We start from the raw sequence: 19,777 nt of genomic DNA on the forward strand, positions 1-19,777 counted from the left end.
CCCTGGTCTGGGAAAATCCCACAGGCTGTGGGGCAACTGCTGAGCCCAAGCATCCTAGAGCCCAAGCTCTGCAACCAGAGAAACCACCGCGATGAGAAGCCCGTGCACGACAACTGGACGGCAGCCCCCACTTGCTGCCACTGGAGACAGCCTGGGCACAGCAGTGATGACCCAGAGCAGCCAAAGCAAAGGCTTTTTAAAAACACAGATACAGACACTTCAACTTAAAATATAACCAAACTTTTCTCCTGAGTTCTTTGAGTATAGGTCCACTGGTTGAAAAGAATCCTCGTATAAGCCACCTATTCAGCACTGGATAAAATTTCCAGCCTATTTTTAAAAGCAGAAAGGGAATTTAAGATGTGAAAAACAATTTGTGTATGGACTCTTTCAGAATTTTTATTATTTTCCCCCAAGTCTTTTCTAATTTCTAATTTAACATTTTACAGTAATTTTTTAAAAAGCTATTTACCTGTATTAGGTCTTCCAAAGCAGTCAACTTAATTTTCTTAAAAACAGTCTCCTTAAAATAGAGGTTTCATCACTTTATCTGGTATTTAATTAAACTGCATATTAAATGCTGATATTTAATTAAACTGCATATTAAATCCTGGAGAAGGTGTGGAGAAAAGACCCCCACTGTTGGTGGGCATGTAAATTGGTATAACCACTAGGTCCTTAATAAAATAAAATAAAACTACTATATGATCCAGCAATCCCATTCCTGGGCATATATCTGGAGAAAACAAATGTAAAAATATACATGCACCCCAATTTATTTACTCTACATGTAGTTATAATAATGGGGTTCCTTCTCACTGAGAATTAAAAAATTAAGACTTTAAAGATCTTACTCTTTTCATATTGTATAATATTCAAGTGACTAGCACTAAAGAGTTTAAAGAAAGGCAATATTGGGGAGAAAAGAGAAGACCTTCCTGCTGCCAATATTAAAAAAACAAAACAAATAATGAACTGTTTCAATAATACTGTAGAGATTTGCTAGATATATCTCAAGGGCAAGATAAACATGAACCCCTTAACCTCAATGGAGTACAGAAGGAAGAGCCCAGAACTCAGTGGATCACACCAATCTCTGTTACTAACCTTGAGGGTTACTAATTTTGCCCCGAAAAGTTAGTTCTTCCCCAACTTGGCAAAAAGCTTCTAAATATAACTACAACTTGAATAAAACAGTTGGAGGAAGTGATGCTTTCTGTTTTCCTGAAATGTAAAAAGGAAAAACAAAGGCAAAAGCAATGTTCAAAAAATAACAAATTATTATATTTTTGAATGAATTCTCTTCTCCAGTAATGTCTTGGAAGAATAGTCATATTTTTTTATTGCAAGCTACACATGCTTTTGAAGTATTAGCAAAACACGCAAGAGGAAATAATTTTTAATGAATATTAGTTCTTTAAAAAACTAGATATGATACAATAATCCATTTAGGGTCTGTTCTAATTGAGAGCTTTAACTGGCCTGTGGGTGGGTTGGACGTGCTGTTAAATGCTGTACATAATTAGGGATATATGTAAAAACAAGATATTTCCGCATGAATTGAATTATTCTATCAGGTAATACACAACACTGTCTATCCTCTTGCAAACTGCTGGTCTCCTCTTTTTCTGGAATACTGTCATACAAAATGAAAAAAAAAAGCCTCAGTACTGAGATGTAAGCAAAGTTGACATGTTGCATAATCTGGGTCTCTGCTTGTCTTTTAATATTAACTTGATTTTTTTTTCTTCCCCCAATACAGTATAAGAAGACACTAGTAGACTAAAAGAAAGGAGGAGAGAGAAAAATAACACTTTATGGGGATTTCAAATCTTATTTTAAACCAGTGATGAAAAATAATGTACATGAGTGTGGTTCACAAATTGATTAAGAATAATGATAACCACGATAATACATCAGATCATCATCATTTAACACGGCCCTCAACAAACTGGCGAACTAAATCATTCACTATAACTGCAGCCAAACAGAAACCCAGCCAAGTCAAGATGGTTTAATAACAGATGTAGCAGGAATAAGCCTTTATACCTTTTATCTCAAGTATTAGTTGTTTTCTCTAAAACATCCAAACAGATCACAGAGATAAACAATTCAACTGTAAATAATGTTCTGGAAAATCTTTAACCAGTAACTCAAAAAGTCAATACTAGTTTACAAATGAAACATAATAAACAAAAATTTACAGTCTTTTCAGTTACTGAAATTCTCTGAGAATAGAAATTTCACTACTCAAAACCTCTAAAGCGTAATTGAAAAGTGGCAAGCTGGAAGGGCTTTGACCTTCTGAAACTCTGTGGTTTTCCCTATTTTTCATGAGTGTTTCCAAGAGTCAGCACGACCAAGAATTATTTCTCACACTCACTTGCAAAAGTTCCCTAAAATTAAAAAGCAACGCTAGGCACTTTTAGTATCTCAGAATACAGCTCAGCAAAGCTTACGATTTTACAGATAAGCTTGAAAAAGGTAAAGAGACTTATCCAAAGTGACAAGATGGTGGCTGAGCAGGGCCAGCACTGAAAACCCCGCAGGCGGTTCAGGGGACTCTGGGTTGCCTGCAAGCCACCTCTATCACCATCACCTCTCCGTGAGGCCCAGACTCTCTCTACGCAACAGAAACCAGAGTCTTCTCCAACTATGACTCTCAACAGCCTCTAAGTCCACATTATATCATCCTAACATACTATTTATGATGCCATTAGCAGAAACTCTCACTTGGTACATGTGTTACAGCTGATATCAAAACCACCGTGATTAAATAAATTGACAAAAACAGTATTAAGCAAACTTGCATTTTCTGATGTAAACTGTCTGATTTAAAGAAAAAGGAATGCATTCTTTCATTATCATCATCAAGAGAAAACATCTGACATCAATTAACTCTCATCTACTTTAAAGTGAAGAATTAAACACAAAATTACCTTTGAAGGTTTCAAGTTCCTTCCTGTAGGAAAAACAAAGAAAACTTACATTTATTAATCTACTCCCAATGGAAACTGCTCTTAGATTATAATAAAACATTAAGTACTTTAATTGCTGAGAGTGGTATTTCTGGATGCTCACATGGAGTCCATTACTCTTTGAAATTACCAATACAGTTAGCCTAAAGCTACTATTCTCAGTTTTTCTGCTATTACTCTACTAATGGTTCAAAAAAGTTCTACCAAAATTTAAACTATTAAAACACTGAAACACTTAAACAAAACAAAAAAACAGAGCATTTTAATGCCAGCCATGAACCATCTAATATATTTAACTACCAGTTTATAAAAGCAACTTACTTTTCCTTTCATGGATAAATAATAATAGATTTTTTAAAAATCTTTAATTAAAAATCATTCAAAAGAGGAGCAGTTATTTCCTTTTCTAAATGAAAGGGGAAATCATATATCAAAGGGTTGAAGTCCACAGACCATCCTGTCACAAAAGGGCCAAGCCTCCAGGAAACGCTCTGGTGTGTGATTTCGTGTCACTTAGGAATGCTGAAACACAAAGCCTCCTGGGGAGACGTACAGCCAAGGAAGATAGATGAACGGTCGTAAAACATTTTTGACAAAGAAGTCAAAAGCAAGTTTTTTTCAGGTTTTCCTTAATAATTTTATGATTATATTTTTCTCACTATCAGTACTAATTAAAAGTAATTTTGAGGAGGCAAATTTATTTGTAAAGGCTTATCCCACTTAAAATATGAGATGTTTGTCTTTTATTTGCAAATTCTAGAGCTATTCTGGATTCTCAAATCAGAATTCCTCATTGCTAATTACAATACCGCTCATGTTCCATAACAGTTGACTACCATGAACAGCTGGCCAGGAAGGACTGGCAAGCTGCCCACTGAAAAGCCAGTGTTCTTGAAACAGCCGAGTGGAGGTTCTTAAATCACGTGGTCATATCACTCCTTTTTTTTTTCCCCCTAAAAATACTAACTCATGATAACATTACTCCAGCACCAGAGTTCATTAACTAAGGAATAAAAGTTACTTTCAATCCTGTCCTTAATAAGGGTGCAATCATTTCCCTTTGGCCAATAGCCCAGCTTCATTCTTAAAAGATTAGGTAGAAAGTAAACCTGCCTGAAACCTATTTTACATTCCAGTACTTTGGCCACCTCATGAGAAGAGTTGACTCATTGGAGAAGACTCTGATGCTGGGAGGGATTGGGGGCAGGAGGAGAAGGGAATGACAGAGGATGAGATGGCTGGATGGCATCACGGACTTGATGGAAGTGAGTCTGAGTGAACTCCGGGAGATGGTGATGAACAGGGAGGCCTGGCGTGCTGCGATTCATGGGATCGCAGAGTCGGACGCGACTGAGCGACTGAACTGAACTGAATGAGATGAAGATGCCTGGAGAAGGAAGTGGCAACCCACTGCAATATTCTCGCCTGGGAAACCCCACGGACAGAGGAGTTTGGCGGGCTACAGTTCACGGGGTCGCAAAAGAGTCGGACGTGACTTAGCGACTGAACAACAAATGGGATGAATGCCGAAAAGGCTGAAGAGAAAGGCAGCACTTGCCGAAGACAGCATTCTGAGGGGGCACCTTCACGTACCCCTCCAGATGCCCTCGTGTGAGCCACTCCCCACGGCGACCAAGGGGCAGACAGGATGACAGAACACCTGGCTCAGTATTCTTTTTTTTTTTTTTTTAATATTTATTTGCCTGTGCCAATCTTAGTTGCAGCATGGGAACACTTAGATGTGGCCTGTGGAATCTAGTTCCCTGACCAGGGATCGAACCTGGGCTCCCTGCATTAGGAATGCCGAGGCTTAGCACTGGACCACCAGCGAAGTCCTTCAGTTCAGTATTCTAAACACTAATTCTCTTTTCTCCGATTACAGTCTTCAGAGGGCCTCTGCTGTCCTTCTTTCAGAACACGAAGCAGTGAAATTTCAAAAAGGCACCTCCTGTTTTAAAAAAAGGTGAAACTGGGAAGAATGATTTCACAGACACTGCTCTTCCCTACTGGAGAAGGCAATGGCACCCCACTCCAGTACTCTTGCCTGGAAAATCCCATGGACGGAGGAGCCTGGTAGGTTGCAGTCCATGGGGTCGCTAAGAGTCAGACACGACTGAGCGACTTCACTTTGATTTTTCACTTTCATGCATTGGAGAAGGAAATGGCAACCCACTCCAGTGTTCTTGCCTAGAGAATCCCAGGGACGGGGGAGCCTGGTGGGCTGCCGTCTCTGGGGTTGCACAGAGTCGGACACGACTGAAGCAACTTAGCAGCAGCAGCAGCTCTTCCCTACTGCTACCCCAAATAACAACCATGGAGCCAAGAATCCAGTGTCTGTGTTAGTAATGAGTCAGTGAAGTGAAAGTCGCTCAGTCATGTCCGACTCTTTGTGACCCCATGGACTACACAGTCCATGGAATTCTCCAGGCCAGAATACTGGAGTGGGTAGCCTTTCCCTTCACCAGGGGATCTTCGCAACCCAGGGATCGAACCCAGGTCTCTCTCATTGCAGGCGGATTCTTTACCAGCTGAGCTACAAGGGAAGCCCAGTAATGAGTCATTGCCTGATTAAGAGCTTTCATTGGAGTTACTGTGCCCACCTTCCAACCTGCTGGCTGCCTCATCAAAACAATGGGAAGTTGCTACGAGAAAAGAGTAAAGGTGAGCAGGGTGCCTCTTTCTAGGCCCTTATTTATAGAATATCCTGACCCATGGCAATTCAAGAAACTTCCAAGAGACTTTCTTTTAGAAAGTAAGAGAGTCCTGTACCCAATTCCTTAATCAAGAAGACAGTGGAGGTTGGGGTGGTACAGGTGACTGTGGTTTAAGGTAAAGATCACTATGATGGAAGAATTTTATAAGTTTAAAGACTGATAAAGAAAAGCAAGAAGTGTCATAATTTTTAGGGCAGACTCCATAATGCCAGAGGCAACAGCATCTAGCAATACAGAAGTATAAGAGAAGGGAGGGAAGGCAGTCAGGGCCAAAGTGAAGGTGTGGAAGCTGAATGGTGCAGGTTATCTTCAGGAAAGAGCAAGCCCGTCAGGACAGCAGGCTGAATGAAGAGAAAGTAGTGGGAGACGAGGTTGAAGAGGCAGAGGCTTCTGAGTGCCAGGCTGAAAGGATCTGCTTTTATTTTTAGCAGGAGAATATCACGAGCAAAGCCATGCTTCAGGGAGAATTTTCTAGTTGTGATGGATAGATGTACTGACAGCAGGGAGAATGAAGCAGGGAGCACTCAAGAAGCGACTAGAGGAGTTTGAAGATCTAACTAGTGCCTGGAAAGAGCAAGTGCAGCGGCACCAGCAACAAAGCGTGCTCAGTCATATTCAGCTCCTTTGCGACCCCATGGACTGCAGCCCACCAGGCTCCTCGGTCCATGGGATTCTCCACGCAAGAATACTGGAGTGGGTTGCCATTTCCTCCTCCAGGGCAATGAAGGGAGGGGGTCCAATTTGAAAACGCTGGGGAGAAGAGTCGACAGACCATGGCAGTTGACCCATGGGGAGAAGTATATAACCATGAGGGTCCTGTCTGCATCACTGGAAGCAAAGGGAATTCATGAGCAGAAAACAGGAAGAGGAACAGATTTTGGAGGGCAGTGTGTGAGTTCCATTTGGAACATAACGAAATAATCTGGGAGGTTGGAACCTAAGGCTGGCGATGTTGAGCCATGACTCCCAACCCCTGTAACCCACTCAAGGACTTAGCTCCCCCACTTCCCGCTCAGTCCTGAACCCACTCCAGCTTGGCTTCCAGACCCCAGCTCTGCACAGCGAGACCACCGACAACCACTCTGCTGCCAAAGGCGATGTTCGCACTCACTTTTCATCCGAATCCCTCAGCAGCAATTGACTCCGCTGGCGATTCCTTGAGAGCATTTACTCAAGTTTTCCTCCTCCTCTCCCGGTTCCTTTTGCTACTTCCCCGCCCCTTCCAGGCCACAAAACGCCAGAGCTCTGCCAGCTTAATCCTGGCCCCCTTCTTAACTTACTTGCTCTCACAAGGCAATTCATCCAGCTCCATGGCCTTAAATGCCATCCACAGGCTCTCGATTTGTACTTCCTGTCTTGATCTCTTCTTGGAGCTCTAGACTCATATGCAACTGCCCACCTGAGAGTACTGCTCGGAAGTGAAGCAGGCGTCCCAGCAACACTTGTAAAAGAGCCTGTTCTTCCTAGTCTCCCTCACCTCCACTCAGGCCGTCACCATTCCTCAAGCTTTGGTTGATCCGTCTCCCTCCTTCGCCACATCCAGTCCCTCAACACAACCTGTTAACTCTATCTCAAAACATGTCCCGAATCCATCCATTTCTGTCCATCACTACTGCTGTCATGATGATAAATGTCACGCCTTGGATAAATACTAATTTTCTTATACTGAATGTAACCTCTGAGTTTGATCATTCACTCAAACAGCAACAAAAAAATGTATTGTGCCTTAGACATTAGCAATAATGTTAGGAACAGCAGTAGGAATAATGCTAGGGTTGAGTTATATACGCTCCACAACCTCAAGGGAATTTAGTGAGGTATACAGAAGTAAAGCAACAGTCAGAAATTGATGTCATAGATTAGCACTCTGCTAATGCCAGCCACACTGAGGATTCTCTAGGAATACAGAGGAGGGGGTGACTCACACACCAAGGACCAAGAGGAAAGGCTTCCTGGAGAAGCCAGGACTGAACTGAGTCTTGAGGGAAAGTGTAAGTGAGGAGGACAGGTAACACTGATGATCACACCGCAGATACTTTCCTCAAGTGAAAAGGCACAGGTGAGCAGGAGTTTTAAGTTCTGGTTACTCTCCAAACTCTATCAGAAATGGTTAATGGTAATAACCAATATAAAACAGTATCCAAGTTAGTCTCTTCCATGAAGACATCCATCACACCCACATGGCCGTCACCTCTTATCTCACCTCCTATGGGACTCATGTCCATCAGTGCTATAACACCTCCTACACTGCCTTGTAACACCATGATTTCCATACAGGTGTCATCCCTATGGGGCTTCCCAGGTTGCACTAGTGGTAAAGAATCCTCCTGCCAATGCAGGAGACGTAAGAGATACGGGTTCAATCCCTGGGTCAGGAAGATCCCCTGGAGGAGGGCATGGCAACCCACTCCAGTACTCTTGCCTGGAGAATCCCATGGACAGAGGAGCCTGGCAGGTTATAGACCATAGGGTCGCACAGAGTCAGACACAACTGAAGCGACTTAGCACGCACGCCATCCCTACAATCACACTGCCGAAATCCTGAAGTGCAGATGATGGGTCACCTGCCCTGACCACACGTGTGCACAGGGTCACACACGACACACATTCAGCCAGGCAGGTTACCAAGGACTCTGGCTGCAGAAGGACTAAACATACCTGCTTCTTAAAAGAAGCCCTGATTCTAACTAGGGAGGATTTTATTCTTTATTAAAAAATAAAAGCTTGGCCATGCAGTAATTCATCTGATACAACAACTTGTTTGCCTCTTGCAATTTCAAAACTCTGAGTCTCTTCATTTCCAAAGTTTAATAATATTTTCAGAAGATCAATTAAGTAGGAAGAATTGAAATACCTCCTTTTAGGTTTTTACTATATTTTAAATTTTACTCAGTTCGGCAAATCCTATCACAAAATTTAGCATGACAAACCCTGAAACTAAAACATTCAACAAATAACACTAGACTCAAAATCTAATAATATTTCCAAAGGGTGAAGATGCTATTTTATCATTTTATCCACAGGGGTTGAGTTATGAGGGCAGAATAAAAACAAAAAAAGCATCATATTAACAAATAAATCCATGGAATGTTGCAAGAAGTATATTAAATCGATGCATGTATAGAAGTCAACTAAATCAGACCCACAGATGCACACTTAACAGACTGGAGCCCTGGATAAATGTCTCCATAAACAGTCATCTCAGAGATGGAAGGGTACTTTCTTTAAACACTAAACTGCTTCCCCAGGACAAACCCATGTTAAAAACCTAACACAATGATTCTAGATGGCAAAATATCATTCAAAATGTAAGGTGCAAGATCAACTCTTATTTTCCACATCTGAAAATATTTAGGGGCATTTTTTTTTTTTTTTTTGGACCAGCAATACTTTTTGCATTAAACACAGTAGAAGAGTGTCCCTTTGTTATGACTGATGGCTAGGAAAGATCTTAAAGATTTCTCTCCTGAAAGACCAGCTACTATCCACTCTTATCTAATCTTTTGTAATCTTTTAAGCATTCTGCAGTCCTGAAGATGTATACCCTTCCTGGCTTGGTGAGTTTGTGGCTGAAAAGTTGGATAAAGTTCTTGGGCTTCCCTTGTCACTCAGATGGTAAAGAATCCACCCACAATGCAGGAGATCTGGGTTCGATCCCTGGGTTGGGAAGATCCCTGGAGAAGGGAAAGGCTACCCACTGGAGTATTCTGGCCTGGAGAATTCCATGGACTGTACAGTCCATGGGGTCGCAAAGAGTTGGACACGACTGAGAGACTTTTACTCTCAAGGGCGAGAAGAGCTGGCCCACGTGCTTGAGGTAATTTTCTCAAAACTTTTAGAAGCCCTGTTGTCATTTGCTCCTTACACAGATCCTGCGGAGGGGGTACATACAGAATAAGACATCTTTATTACGCAGAATGAGAGGAAGCAATAACCAATAACAGAACCCAAGAGAATAACTGAACTACAGCATCTACAATGGCAGTAGAGAAGAAAACTTAGGATGCGAGTGTTAGAGACAGCTTCAAGAGGCCACGTAAATAAGGACTGATTTGTCAATGGGCATAGTTACCTAAAGAGTTAAGAAGAGAAATACAGGTTAAATATTTAAAGTGCATCATGGATTTGGTCTCCATAGAAGTCTTAATATGACACAACCTGTAGACCATCTTTCTCTGGCAACCTCAGTTGAACTTTGGTGTGTCATGCATCTTGTCCATTCACAAGCAACCTGTTAGAATGATCTACCTTGTTGACTACTAGCTATTTTTGTAGTTCTAGAAACATTTTTGCTGGGATATGGTTAATTTATTTGGAAACAGCTTGATCTCTTTGATGCTTGCTTTTATGATTAGTTAAGCAGGTCTGGAACGGGGCTCAGCCAAGGGCTAACTGTTGAAGGAAGATTTCCCGAGGAATTTCCCCAGGAATTCTCAGTCTCTGGCTGATGGGCACTGCTAACTAATCCTACTGGGTGCTAGTCCCCTCCTCCTCCTCCTCCCTGGGTCGTTTGCTGATGTGAATGACCGGTCCCCTGCTGAACTTTCCGGGGAGCCCTCTGCAGATTCTTGGTATTCCTGCTCTCTGGTTCTGAGCCCTGTAAACTCCAGCAGTCTTGGGGTTCCAGACACTCAGCTCCACTCTTCAACTCAGAGGGTCTGCCAGACTCTATCTGGTTTTCCTTCCTGCATGCAGCCTGGAAACTCCTGGCAGAATGCTGGAGCCACCACATGGCTTGTCTCCTACTAATCAAGGATCACGTCTCCTCTCTGCCCAACTTAAAGTGTCCCAATGAGTGTTATTTCACTTATTGTGTCTGGTTTTTGGCTGGGTCGGGGGAGAGTCAGTCTGATTCCATGTTCTTCCACCTGGGGAGGACCCTTTACATAAAAGCACTGCCTGAGGGGACACTCTGCTCATCTATTTCCCATTCAGCACCCAAACCACCCTCCACACAGAACCTCAGGGGCTAGTTAGTTACTGCCTTCCTGCCCGTCTCCACCAGACCTCCTCTTCTGGTTCCAGAGTCACCTTCACCTTGGAGAATGCCACTGGTTCCTCCTTGTCCTATTCTCATCAAAGCCAGGCCTGTGGCAAGTCTGCCCAGCACAATCCCCTCAACTCTCTGAAATGGAAGAACAGGCATACCCATGATCACAACCTGTCTGGTGGACAGTCATTTCTTGACGCTCAGGAGTTTGGTGGGTTATTCTCTAGAATTTAAGCTGGTCAACTACTACTAAAGACGTGCCATTAACATCTCAAATCTATCCTTCTTTGCCTTAAAGATTTTTCTAAACTTAGTCTGCATAATTTCAGATGTGCAGATGACACCACCCGTATGGCAGAAAGCAAAGAGGAACTAAAGAGCCTCTTTTCTAAACTTAGTCTGCATAACCTCAGATATGCAGATGACACCACCCTTATGGCAGAAAGTGAAGAGGAACTAAGCTTCTTGAAAAAAATTAAATAAATAAATAAATAAATAAATAAAGAGCCTCTTGAGGAAGGTGAAAGAGGAAAGTGAAAAAGCTGGCTTAAAAACTCAACATTCAAAAAACTAAGATCATGGCATCCAGTCCCATCACTTCATGGCAAATAGATGGGAAAACAATGGAAACAGTGACAGACTTAATTTTCTTGGGCTCCAAAATCTCTGCAGATGATGACTGCAGCCATGAAATTAAAAGACACTTGTTCCTTGGAAGAGAAGCTGACAAACCTATACAGCGTTTTAAAAAGCAGAGACATTACTTTGCTGACAATAGTCCAGCTAGTCAAAGCTATGGTTTTCCCGACAGTCATGTATGAATGTGAGAGCTGGATCATAAAGAAGGCTGAGCGCTGAAGAACTGATGCACTTAAACTGTGGTGTTAGAGAAGACTCTTGAGAGTTCCTTGGGCTGAGGAGATCAAACCAGTCAATCCTAAAGGAAATAAACCCTGAATATTCATTGAAAGGACTGATGCTGAAGCTTCCATACTTTGGCCATCTGATGCCAAGAGCCAACTCATCGGAAAAAACCCTGATGCTGGGGAAGATTGAAAGCAAGAGAAGGGAATGACAGAAGATGAGAAGGTTGGATAGCATCACCAACTCAATGGACATGAGTTTGAGTAAGCTCCAGATGATGGTGAAGGACAGGAAAGCCTGATGTGCTGCAGTCCATGGGGTTACAAAGAGTCAGACAGGACTGAGGGACTAAAAAACAGCAGCAACAAAACTTAGTCTACAGTCCACATCAACAGCCACAACAACACAAACACAAAGAAGAGCATAGTTCCTTAGCTTTAGCTGTAATACATAAAGCAAAAGGAACAATGACTTTTTCAGAATATGCCTGGATGCTAAATCATATCAACCGAAGCCATGCCCCCCACTCACAAGAGACAGTTTATAAGGGATGACAATTAAGTTTCAAAGCCTAAATGAATTAGTGAAAAATGCTTGTAGAGTTCAGTATGCCCCACAGCAGATTTCAAGTCCAATGGAAGGCTGTGTTAAAATTATGAGTCATTTATAATGAAGCTAACTTACTAAAATCACACTGTTTTTTAAGATGCAGCTATTTTCAGAGAAATTCTGATGGTATGCTACAAACTGAAGGGGAAAACAAAGGGTCTAGAACTCTGGAAGTAAAAAATATTTTAATTAGATCACTAGCTTACTCTGGAAGTAAAAAATATTTTAATTAGATCACTAGCTTATGTATGATTTTAATGTAATTATTATGAAAGAATCTCAACAATCATTCTAAGGAATATTATGGTGGTACTGAAAAGATTTAGCGCCTCTTCTTCACTCTCCTAACCTTACCTGCTGCCCCTCTGCAGGGGAGGGTGTCCACTCCATCCCCATGCGCTTGCCTCCTTACTCAGGCCTCAGTCCTCATGTGACCTCCAGGAAGGGCCCTCCCTCCCTACCGTTGTCACATAACCCTGCTTTATTTTCTTCAATACAATTGTCTGAAATTATCCTTTTTAAAAAATCATGTGCACATTTACCATCTATCTCCCCCTACATCCGTGACTACGAATGCAAATGTTACTCGCTCAGTCATGTCCAACTCTTTGCAACTCCATGGACTGTAGCTCACTAGGCTCCTCTGTCCACAGAATTCTCTAGGCAAGAATACTGGAGTGGGTAGCCATTCTCTTCTCCAGGAGATCGAACCCAGGTCTCCTGCATTACAGGCAGATTCTTTACCATCTGAGCTACCTGGGAAGTCAAATGCAAGCTGACTTCCACATCTCAAGTCCATTTCTCTCACTGCTAGCTTAGACAAACCCATGGAAATGGTCTTATGTTCTTTATCTTGGCTCATATAGTCAATATTAATGCTTCTTACTTGATGAAAAATATATTTCCTATTGGTTAGGAAAACCTACACAAGGCATCCAGCAGTTACACTTTTAATGGCTAACTCGTCTTCTGAACCATTTGACGACCCAACTACTATGGTACCAGTACTTGTCTCCCACTACAGCCATGGTTTATCCGCTCTCTGATGTTTTACTACTTGATCAAGGTGATGTCTATTCCTGCCCATAAAAGCAATCAGTCATACTAATATCACTTTATATACAGAAGAGTTACTACAAAAGCTATTTATGGGTATTTTCCCCCCACAACTATACAGTCGCTTACGTGTCATGTTCATTGGACAGTCACCTAAAGCAGGATGTCCTCCTTCCATGCAGAAACACTTAGGGCAATGCAGGCGCGTGCTCAGCCATGTCCGACTTTTTCGCGACACCATGAACTGTAGCCCCCCAGGCTCCTCTGTCCATGGGATTCTCCAGGTGAGAACACCGGAGTGGCAGCCATTTCCTTCTCCAGGGGATCTTCCTAACCCAGGACTGAACCCATATTTCCTGCTGTGTCTCATGCACTGTGGGCAGATTCTTTACCACTGAGCCACCAGGGAAGTCCACTTAGGGTAAACCACCTATTCAAATGTTTTTCAAGGGTGGATGCACCCCAGGAGGGTTCTAAAGCTCTTTCCCTCGGCCCACACTGAGAATCTGCCATGTAACCCTCGTAACTGTTGGGATGGGTCACGTTCCTCCTTTCACAGGGGGCAGGAATTTATCCTCTGTGCCGAGAATGCTTATCAAATGCATGATGAAATAGCATATATCCACTCTCAACTACAGATGCACTAGCACCTGGGATGGATTCCGTCTGTTCCAACGCAACAGTCAGAAACGGACCTGGCCCTAACCTTGGCCCCTAGGCGGTTGCATGAGTTCATGTACTAATAATTCACCCTCTGTCCCAACTCCCACAGCTGCTGTGCGCCCAGTCCCAGTCCCTGACAGGAGCAGGATGAAACAGTGCACTATGGACACAACCAGCGCTGGAGGCGAAGGGGACCTTACTTTTCCGTCCCCTGCTCTCTCCAGCCTCATCGAGGTGTTCGATCCAGATTTTCTGGGAAGCTATGTAGTGGGCGAACACTGTAATGCCTTCACATCATATAGCCAACCCTTATATTACATGTCATCTCCTCCAGAGCCAGAAAAGAAAAATCACTAGTTTAGTTTGTAGGGCTGCTTGTAAAGAGGAAGGAGGTTTATTTCTAAGAGACTCTTCTCTTGTAGACCACAGATGTTTAATTTGGGGTTTTGGAAAATTTTTTCAATGGTATACTATAGGATACCAACTCATAGAATTTTAATATACATTATACACAAACTGGTTCTGTAAGCAAGTAAGTTGTGAAGCGGTGAGTCAAACCTATTTCTCTATCATAAGAATTCTCAGAACCCTTAATACACTGACATGTACCATGTGTAATACATTACTATATGTACATGTACTATAATGAGGCAAATTAAAAGTTAAATGAGGCAAATTCAGGGTAAAGTGTTTCTGGAACTTATTTGATCATGGACTGTTTTATCAGAGGTTATCTTTTCAGTCCTCTGTTTCTGCAAAATACATCAGGAAGTGCTGCAGCTAACAAAAAACAAAAAAATTATGTTTATCAAAATAGTACACGTATATTCCTTAAGTCAAATAGTACCCACAAGGATTCATGATGAAGCAGATTAGTGCCTCACTCAGTGCTCCCCATCTTTCTGTCCCTTTTTTTTTTTTTTTAAACCACATCAGGCAGCATGCAAGGTCTTAGTTCCCAGCTGCTGCTGCTGCTAAGTCGCTTCAGTCGTGTCCGACTCTGTGCGACCCCAGAGACGGCAGCCCACCAGGCTCCCCTGTCCCTGGGATTCTCCAGGCAAGAACACTGGAGTGGGTTGCCACTGCCTTCTCCAATGTATGAAAGTGAAAAGTGAAAGTGAAGTCGCTCAGTCGTGTCCGACTCTTCGAGACCCCATGGACTGCAGCCCGCCAGGCTCCTCCGTCCATGGGATTTTCCAGGCAAGAGTACTGGAGTGGGGTGCCATTGCCTTCTCTGTTAGTTCCCAGACCAGGGATCAAACTCATGCCCCCTGCACTGGAAGAGCAGACTCTTAACCACTGGACTACAAGGGAAGTCCCTGTCCTGCTTTTTTGAAAGCAGCTACAGTCAGTTCTTCCAGTATTTACCTTCATTTTTTCTAAATAACATGTCAACACTGATATTTATTCATTTTTTCTCATTTTAAATATTGCTTACTGATTTTCTGCTGTGGCAGCTGAGGACTAGCTTCTTCAACCCCTCCCATCCCTCCACACAAACACGCCTCCACTGCATCTTCCCAATAACCTACAATTCTGGCTTGAATCCATATGCCACATTTAATTATTATCAGAATATATATATATAATCTATAACTGAGCCATGTATTATTTCTTTTCTTGTAAAACTGCATTTTCTTAGTGTTAACAGTCACCTTATTTGCTTAGTTTTTTAGAAAACAGTCCTATCACTAATACATAATCAAACTCTCCAATCAGAGCTTATAAACCCAGTTCAACATGCTCAAGCACACTAGACAGTCTCCCCTGGAAAACATTGCCCCTGGAATCCTCTAGGGGCTCTTCCTGCTTCCATCTGGGCTGCTCTCCAGACCTGCTGAAGCTTTTTTTCACCATCATCCTAGGAATTCTGTTTCTCTCCTGAACTGGACAGATGTGCTAAGAGCAGCTCGTCTCTCTTCCACACTCTGTCTTCCTTCTTACTGGTTTATTCCCTCGTTTGTAGAGCATATCCTCCAGCCACTTCCTGATAAAGTCTGCACATGAGCTAAACTGGAGCCCTTGTATGCCTGGAAGTTACTATTTCTTCACACTGGTGAAACTTTAGCTAAGTAAATAAAATGAAAGGGAAAGTTGCTCAGTCATATCCAGCTCCTTGCGATCCCATGGACTATACAGTCCATGGAATTCTCCAGGCCAGAATACTGGAGTGGGTAGCCGTTCCCTTCTCCAGAGGATCTTCCCAACACAGGAATCAAACCCAGGTCTCTCCCCTTGCAAGTGGATTCTTTACCTGCTGAGCCACAAGGGAAGCCCAAGAATACTGGAGTGGGTAGCCTATCCCTTCTCCAGCGGATCTTCCTGATCCAGGAATTGAACCAGGGTAAGTAAATATACAGTAAAAACTATTTTCTACTTATAGGGTTGCTGCTGAAAAGTTGCAGTTCCTTAGGACCTTTATGAAGGCTTTCGTGATTTTTTACTCTGACTGTAGTGAAATGTACTAAAGTACATACTGAAGATGGCTCTCTCCCTACTCATTATGTCCTTGGTGGACCCTTTCCAACTCAGTCATATCCTTCAGTTCTGAACAATTTTCTTGTATTACTTCTTTAGTGAATTTGTCTCCTCTTTTTCTCTTCCCTTTCTTTCTCAAGCTCCTAGTATAAAGAACTTAAAAATTAACTAATTTTCTAAGCATTCTCAGTCTTTTTGTTCTCGCATGTAAAGGTTTAACATTATCTTTTGTTCTTTTAAAACAACTTTATTTTTTAAATTATTCTTGACTGCACTGGGTCTTCACGGCGGGGTGCAGGTTTTCTCTAGTTGTCGCGAGAAGGGGACCACGCTTCGCTTCAGGATGCAGGCTTCTCACCGGGGTGGCTCAGGCTCTAGGCTTCAGCAGTGGGACTCCCCAGTTCTAGAGTGCAGGCTCAGTAGTTGTGGCACGGGCTTAGTTGCTCCATGGCATGTTGAATCTTCCTGTACCAGGGATTAAATGCGTGTCCCCTCCACTGACAGGTGGATTCTCATCCATTGTACCACCGGGGAAGTCCTAACGTTGCCTTTTAATGCTTCCCTTAAAGCCTTCTGCTTCTGCAACCATGTCTTTGATGCCCAAGAGCTTTCTTGTTCTCTAATTATCCCCTCTAGAGCATCCTCCTCGGGCCTCATAAATGCAAAACGGCCTCCTGTAAGACACACCTGAGGTTATTAGTTAGTTTTTGTTCTTAGGTTTTCTTCTGCTCCCATCATAGTGTCTCATTCCTCTGTGGGTCTTTAAAAACAATTACTATTTTTAATTTATTTTGGCCCTGTTCATTTTGGAACCTTTCTTCAGTTGGGTATTACTCCTTAGCTGTGCATTCATACTCAAGAGTGAGGCACCACCAGGCTGATGAGAAGCACGTAGAGAGGGGTGGGGCCCATCGCCAGGGGCACTAGGGTGCAGACCCAACCCTTTCATCAGAGACTCCCCAGTGCCCATCCCGGCAGCTCCTTTCTCACAGGCTGGTCAGCTTCTCAGATGACCTCTCCAGTTCTCTGCTCAGGGGAGACAAGTTTGACGGCCAGGGTTCTGGGAGGCATCAGAAAGAGGCCTAACGAACGATGTAATCTTTTAAGAAGTCTTCCAAATGCTAGTCAAGAAAAGTTTTACAACAGGATAGAGGAAAGCGAATGGCTTGCCCAAGAGCACGGAATCAGTAGCAGATGGAGCCAGGACTGGGGTCTTCTGACTCTATCAACAGTGCTCTCTTTCTATGACACCACCCCAGACCTAAAATGATATTTCCGTTACGTGACACATGTTAAGACTTGCCCAGTACACTCTGGCTTTTACTTAAATTACAGATGAGGCTGTTCTCCAAACACTTACTTTTCATTTTGTAACATATGAACTATAATGTACTACTATATCTAATATATCTAAGTCACTGAGTGAGAGTGAAGGACGACAAATAAAATTTCAGTGTTCCAAATCTTATTGCCCATCTCCAGCTCTGGTTCACCCAGTGAAAACAGTGGCCACGATAACTGCTGTGGCGGGGCACACAGCCTGTCTGGTTAGGGCCGCCTCACGGACTCCTCACCACAATCCAGGCGGCAGGGACACTGTCATCTAAGCTACACACGTTGAGCACACATCGCGTCTGGTAAGGGCCGCCTCACGGACTCCTCACCACAGTCCAGGTGGCGGGGACACTGTCATCATCACTGCGAGCTGCACACGTTGAGGCTAAGAGATTCGATAACTTCCCGAAGGTCTCACCGACAGTAAGTAACAAAGCTGAGCCCCTTTCCACAGCCAGCACTCAGGTTCGTTATCCTCCCTGCTCTACAGGAAAGACAAGAAAAGGAAGCAAAGGGAAAGGGCCACCCAGGATCTGCCGCTCGGAAGACCCGAGGTCAGGGGTTCTCCTCTCTCGGGATGTTCTGTCTGTTGCACTGCTCCCTCCACCGTTTATCCCATGCTCAGCTTTTCAGAACTCATCTCCATAAAATGGCAACAGGTAGTGATACCAACAAAACAAAACAAAACCAAGCAAAACATGTTTTGGAAAGCTTATTAAAGAGCTTCACCTGAAACCCTGTCTTTTATCACTCCCAACTTATAAAGACTGGCATGAAAGGTACTGTGGGAAACTTTGAGATTGCACATGAATATCGGGGCCAATTCCCCAAACTCACCTCTTATTTTTCTTGTAATTTTCCAGTTGTTGAGACTGCATATGTTTGTGTCTCTCTAATTCACACTGTCCACATAAATCCTCCAGATTCAGCAGGTGGTTTTCTACCTCCTCAAAACTAGCCTCTAAATGAGCTGAAAGTATACAAGGTCAAAAAAGGAAATAAACGTCAAAAATCAGAACCCTTGATCATGGAGAAAAGAAAAAGTGTCTAAAAGTTAAAAGTTTGAACTGTTGAGATTATTTTGCATTTATTTAAAATTCTTATTAAACTTTCTTGAAGCGAAATAAAATGTACCAACATTAAAATATATTTCAAATTATTTTTGAGTATATTTTTATATCTCGAACATTTTTAAGACACAACTTCCCAAAATACTTTACACATCGTTAACCAGGATAGGGAAACAGAGTATCTTGATTAATCTGATGTTGATATCTTAATGATCGCATATACCACACATGAATAATCAATTTCCAAATAATAAGAATATATCAAAATATAATTAACACAAGTTACGCCAAACATAATTTACTATTTGAGATTTCAAGTTACTTTTGCATTGTTTTGCCTTGAACATGATATACATAAATCTCCAAGGCGCTGAACACACACTCAGGAAGCATCGCTCACTGTCCACTGGTCTTTCAACCACTCCACATTGCCTCTAGGCCACAGAGCTCGGCAGACGGAGATCCTCTCTGTCAAATCCTTCATTTAAAACACTGAAGTCACAGCCTTCAGAGATTATTTCAGTGCCCTGCCCAAGGTCACCTAGCTAGTGATGAGCAGTCAGGGATCAAAACTGAGTCTCTCTTTCACACACAGATTTCCAGTTGATAGGTGCTTAAGTAAACCAAGATTTCACGGCTGCAAGGGTGAGGACCGGTTGTTTTCTTAGACAACAGAAAAGTTTCAGGGGTCAAAGGTTTTAGACCTCAGACAGCATCATGGCCGTCTACCAGGCACTCACCACACGTCCCAGACACTGGGACACAAAGATGAAAAAGAGAAACTGTGTGCTCAGAGAGCTCAAAGTGGCGGGGAGGCATGTTTCAGAGACAACACAGCCTGAGAGAGGGTGGAGGGCCTGTGAACACCAAAGGAGAGGCATCCACCACAGACGGGTGAGTGTGTGACTCGGCAAGAATGTGCGTCATGGGGGTCGGGGCGGGGCAGCAAGCTGGCTGTGCTGCTTTGCAGCCTCAGTTCCATCAAACAGCTAAGATTCAAGGGCGCTGGGCCTAATTCCT

At 42.9% G+C, this 19,777-nt stretch overlaps 1 protein-coding gene across 1 annotated transcript in view; it reads right to left on the reverse strand.

Annotated features, from left to right (window-relative positions):
- Window positions 1-19,777, reverse strand: part of DTNBP1 (dystrobrevin binding protein 1) — a 100,271-nt gene that overhangs the window by 41,974 nt on the left and 38,520 nt on the right. Inside the window, exons 6-7 of the mRNA XM_040249301.1 lie at window positions 18,525-18,657; window positions 2,940-2,962 (exon numbers count right to left, since the gene is read on the reverse strand). Coding sequence (XP_040105235.1) covers window positions 2,940-2,962; window positions 18,525-18,657 — 156 coding nt within the window. The remainder of the gene's footprint in view (window positions 1-2,939; window positions 2,963-18,524; window positions 18,658-19,777) is intronic.

Source organism: Oryx dammah, unplaced genomic scaffold (assembly GCF_014754425.2).
Source record: "Oryx dammah isolate SB20612 unplaced genomic scaffold, SCBI_Odam_1.1 HiC_scaffold_11, whole genome shotgun sequence".
Lineage (NCBI taxonomy): Eukaryota > Metazoa > Chordata > Mammalia > Artiodactyla > Bovidae > Oryx > Oryx dammah.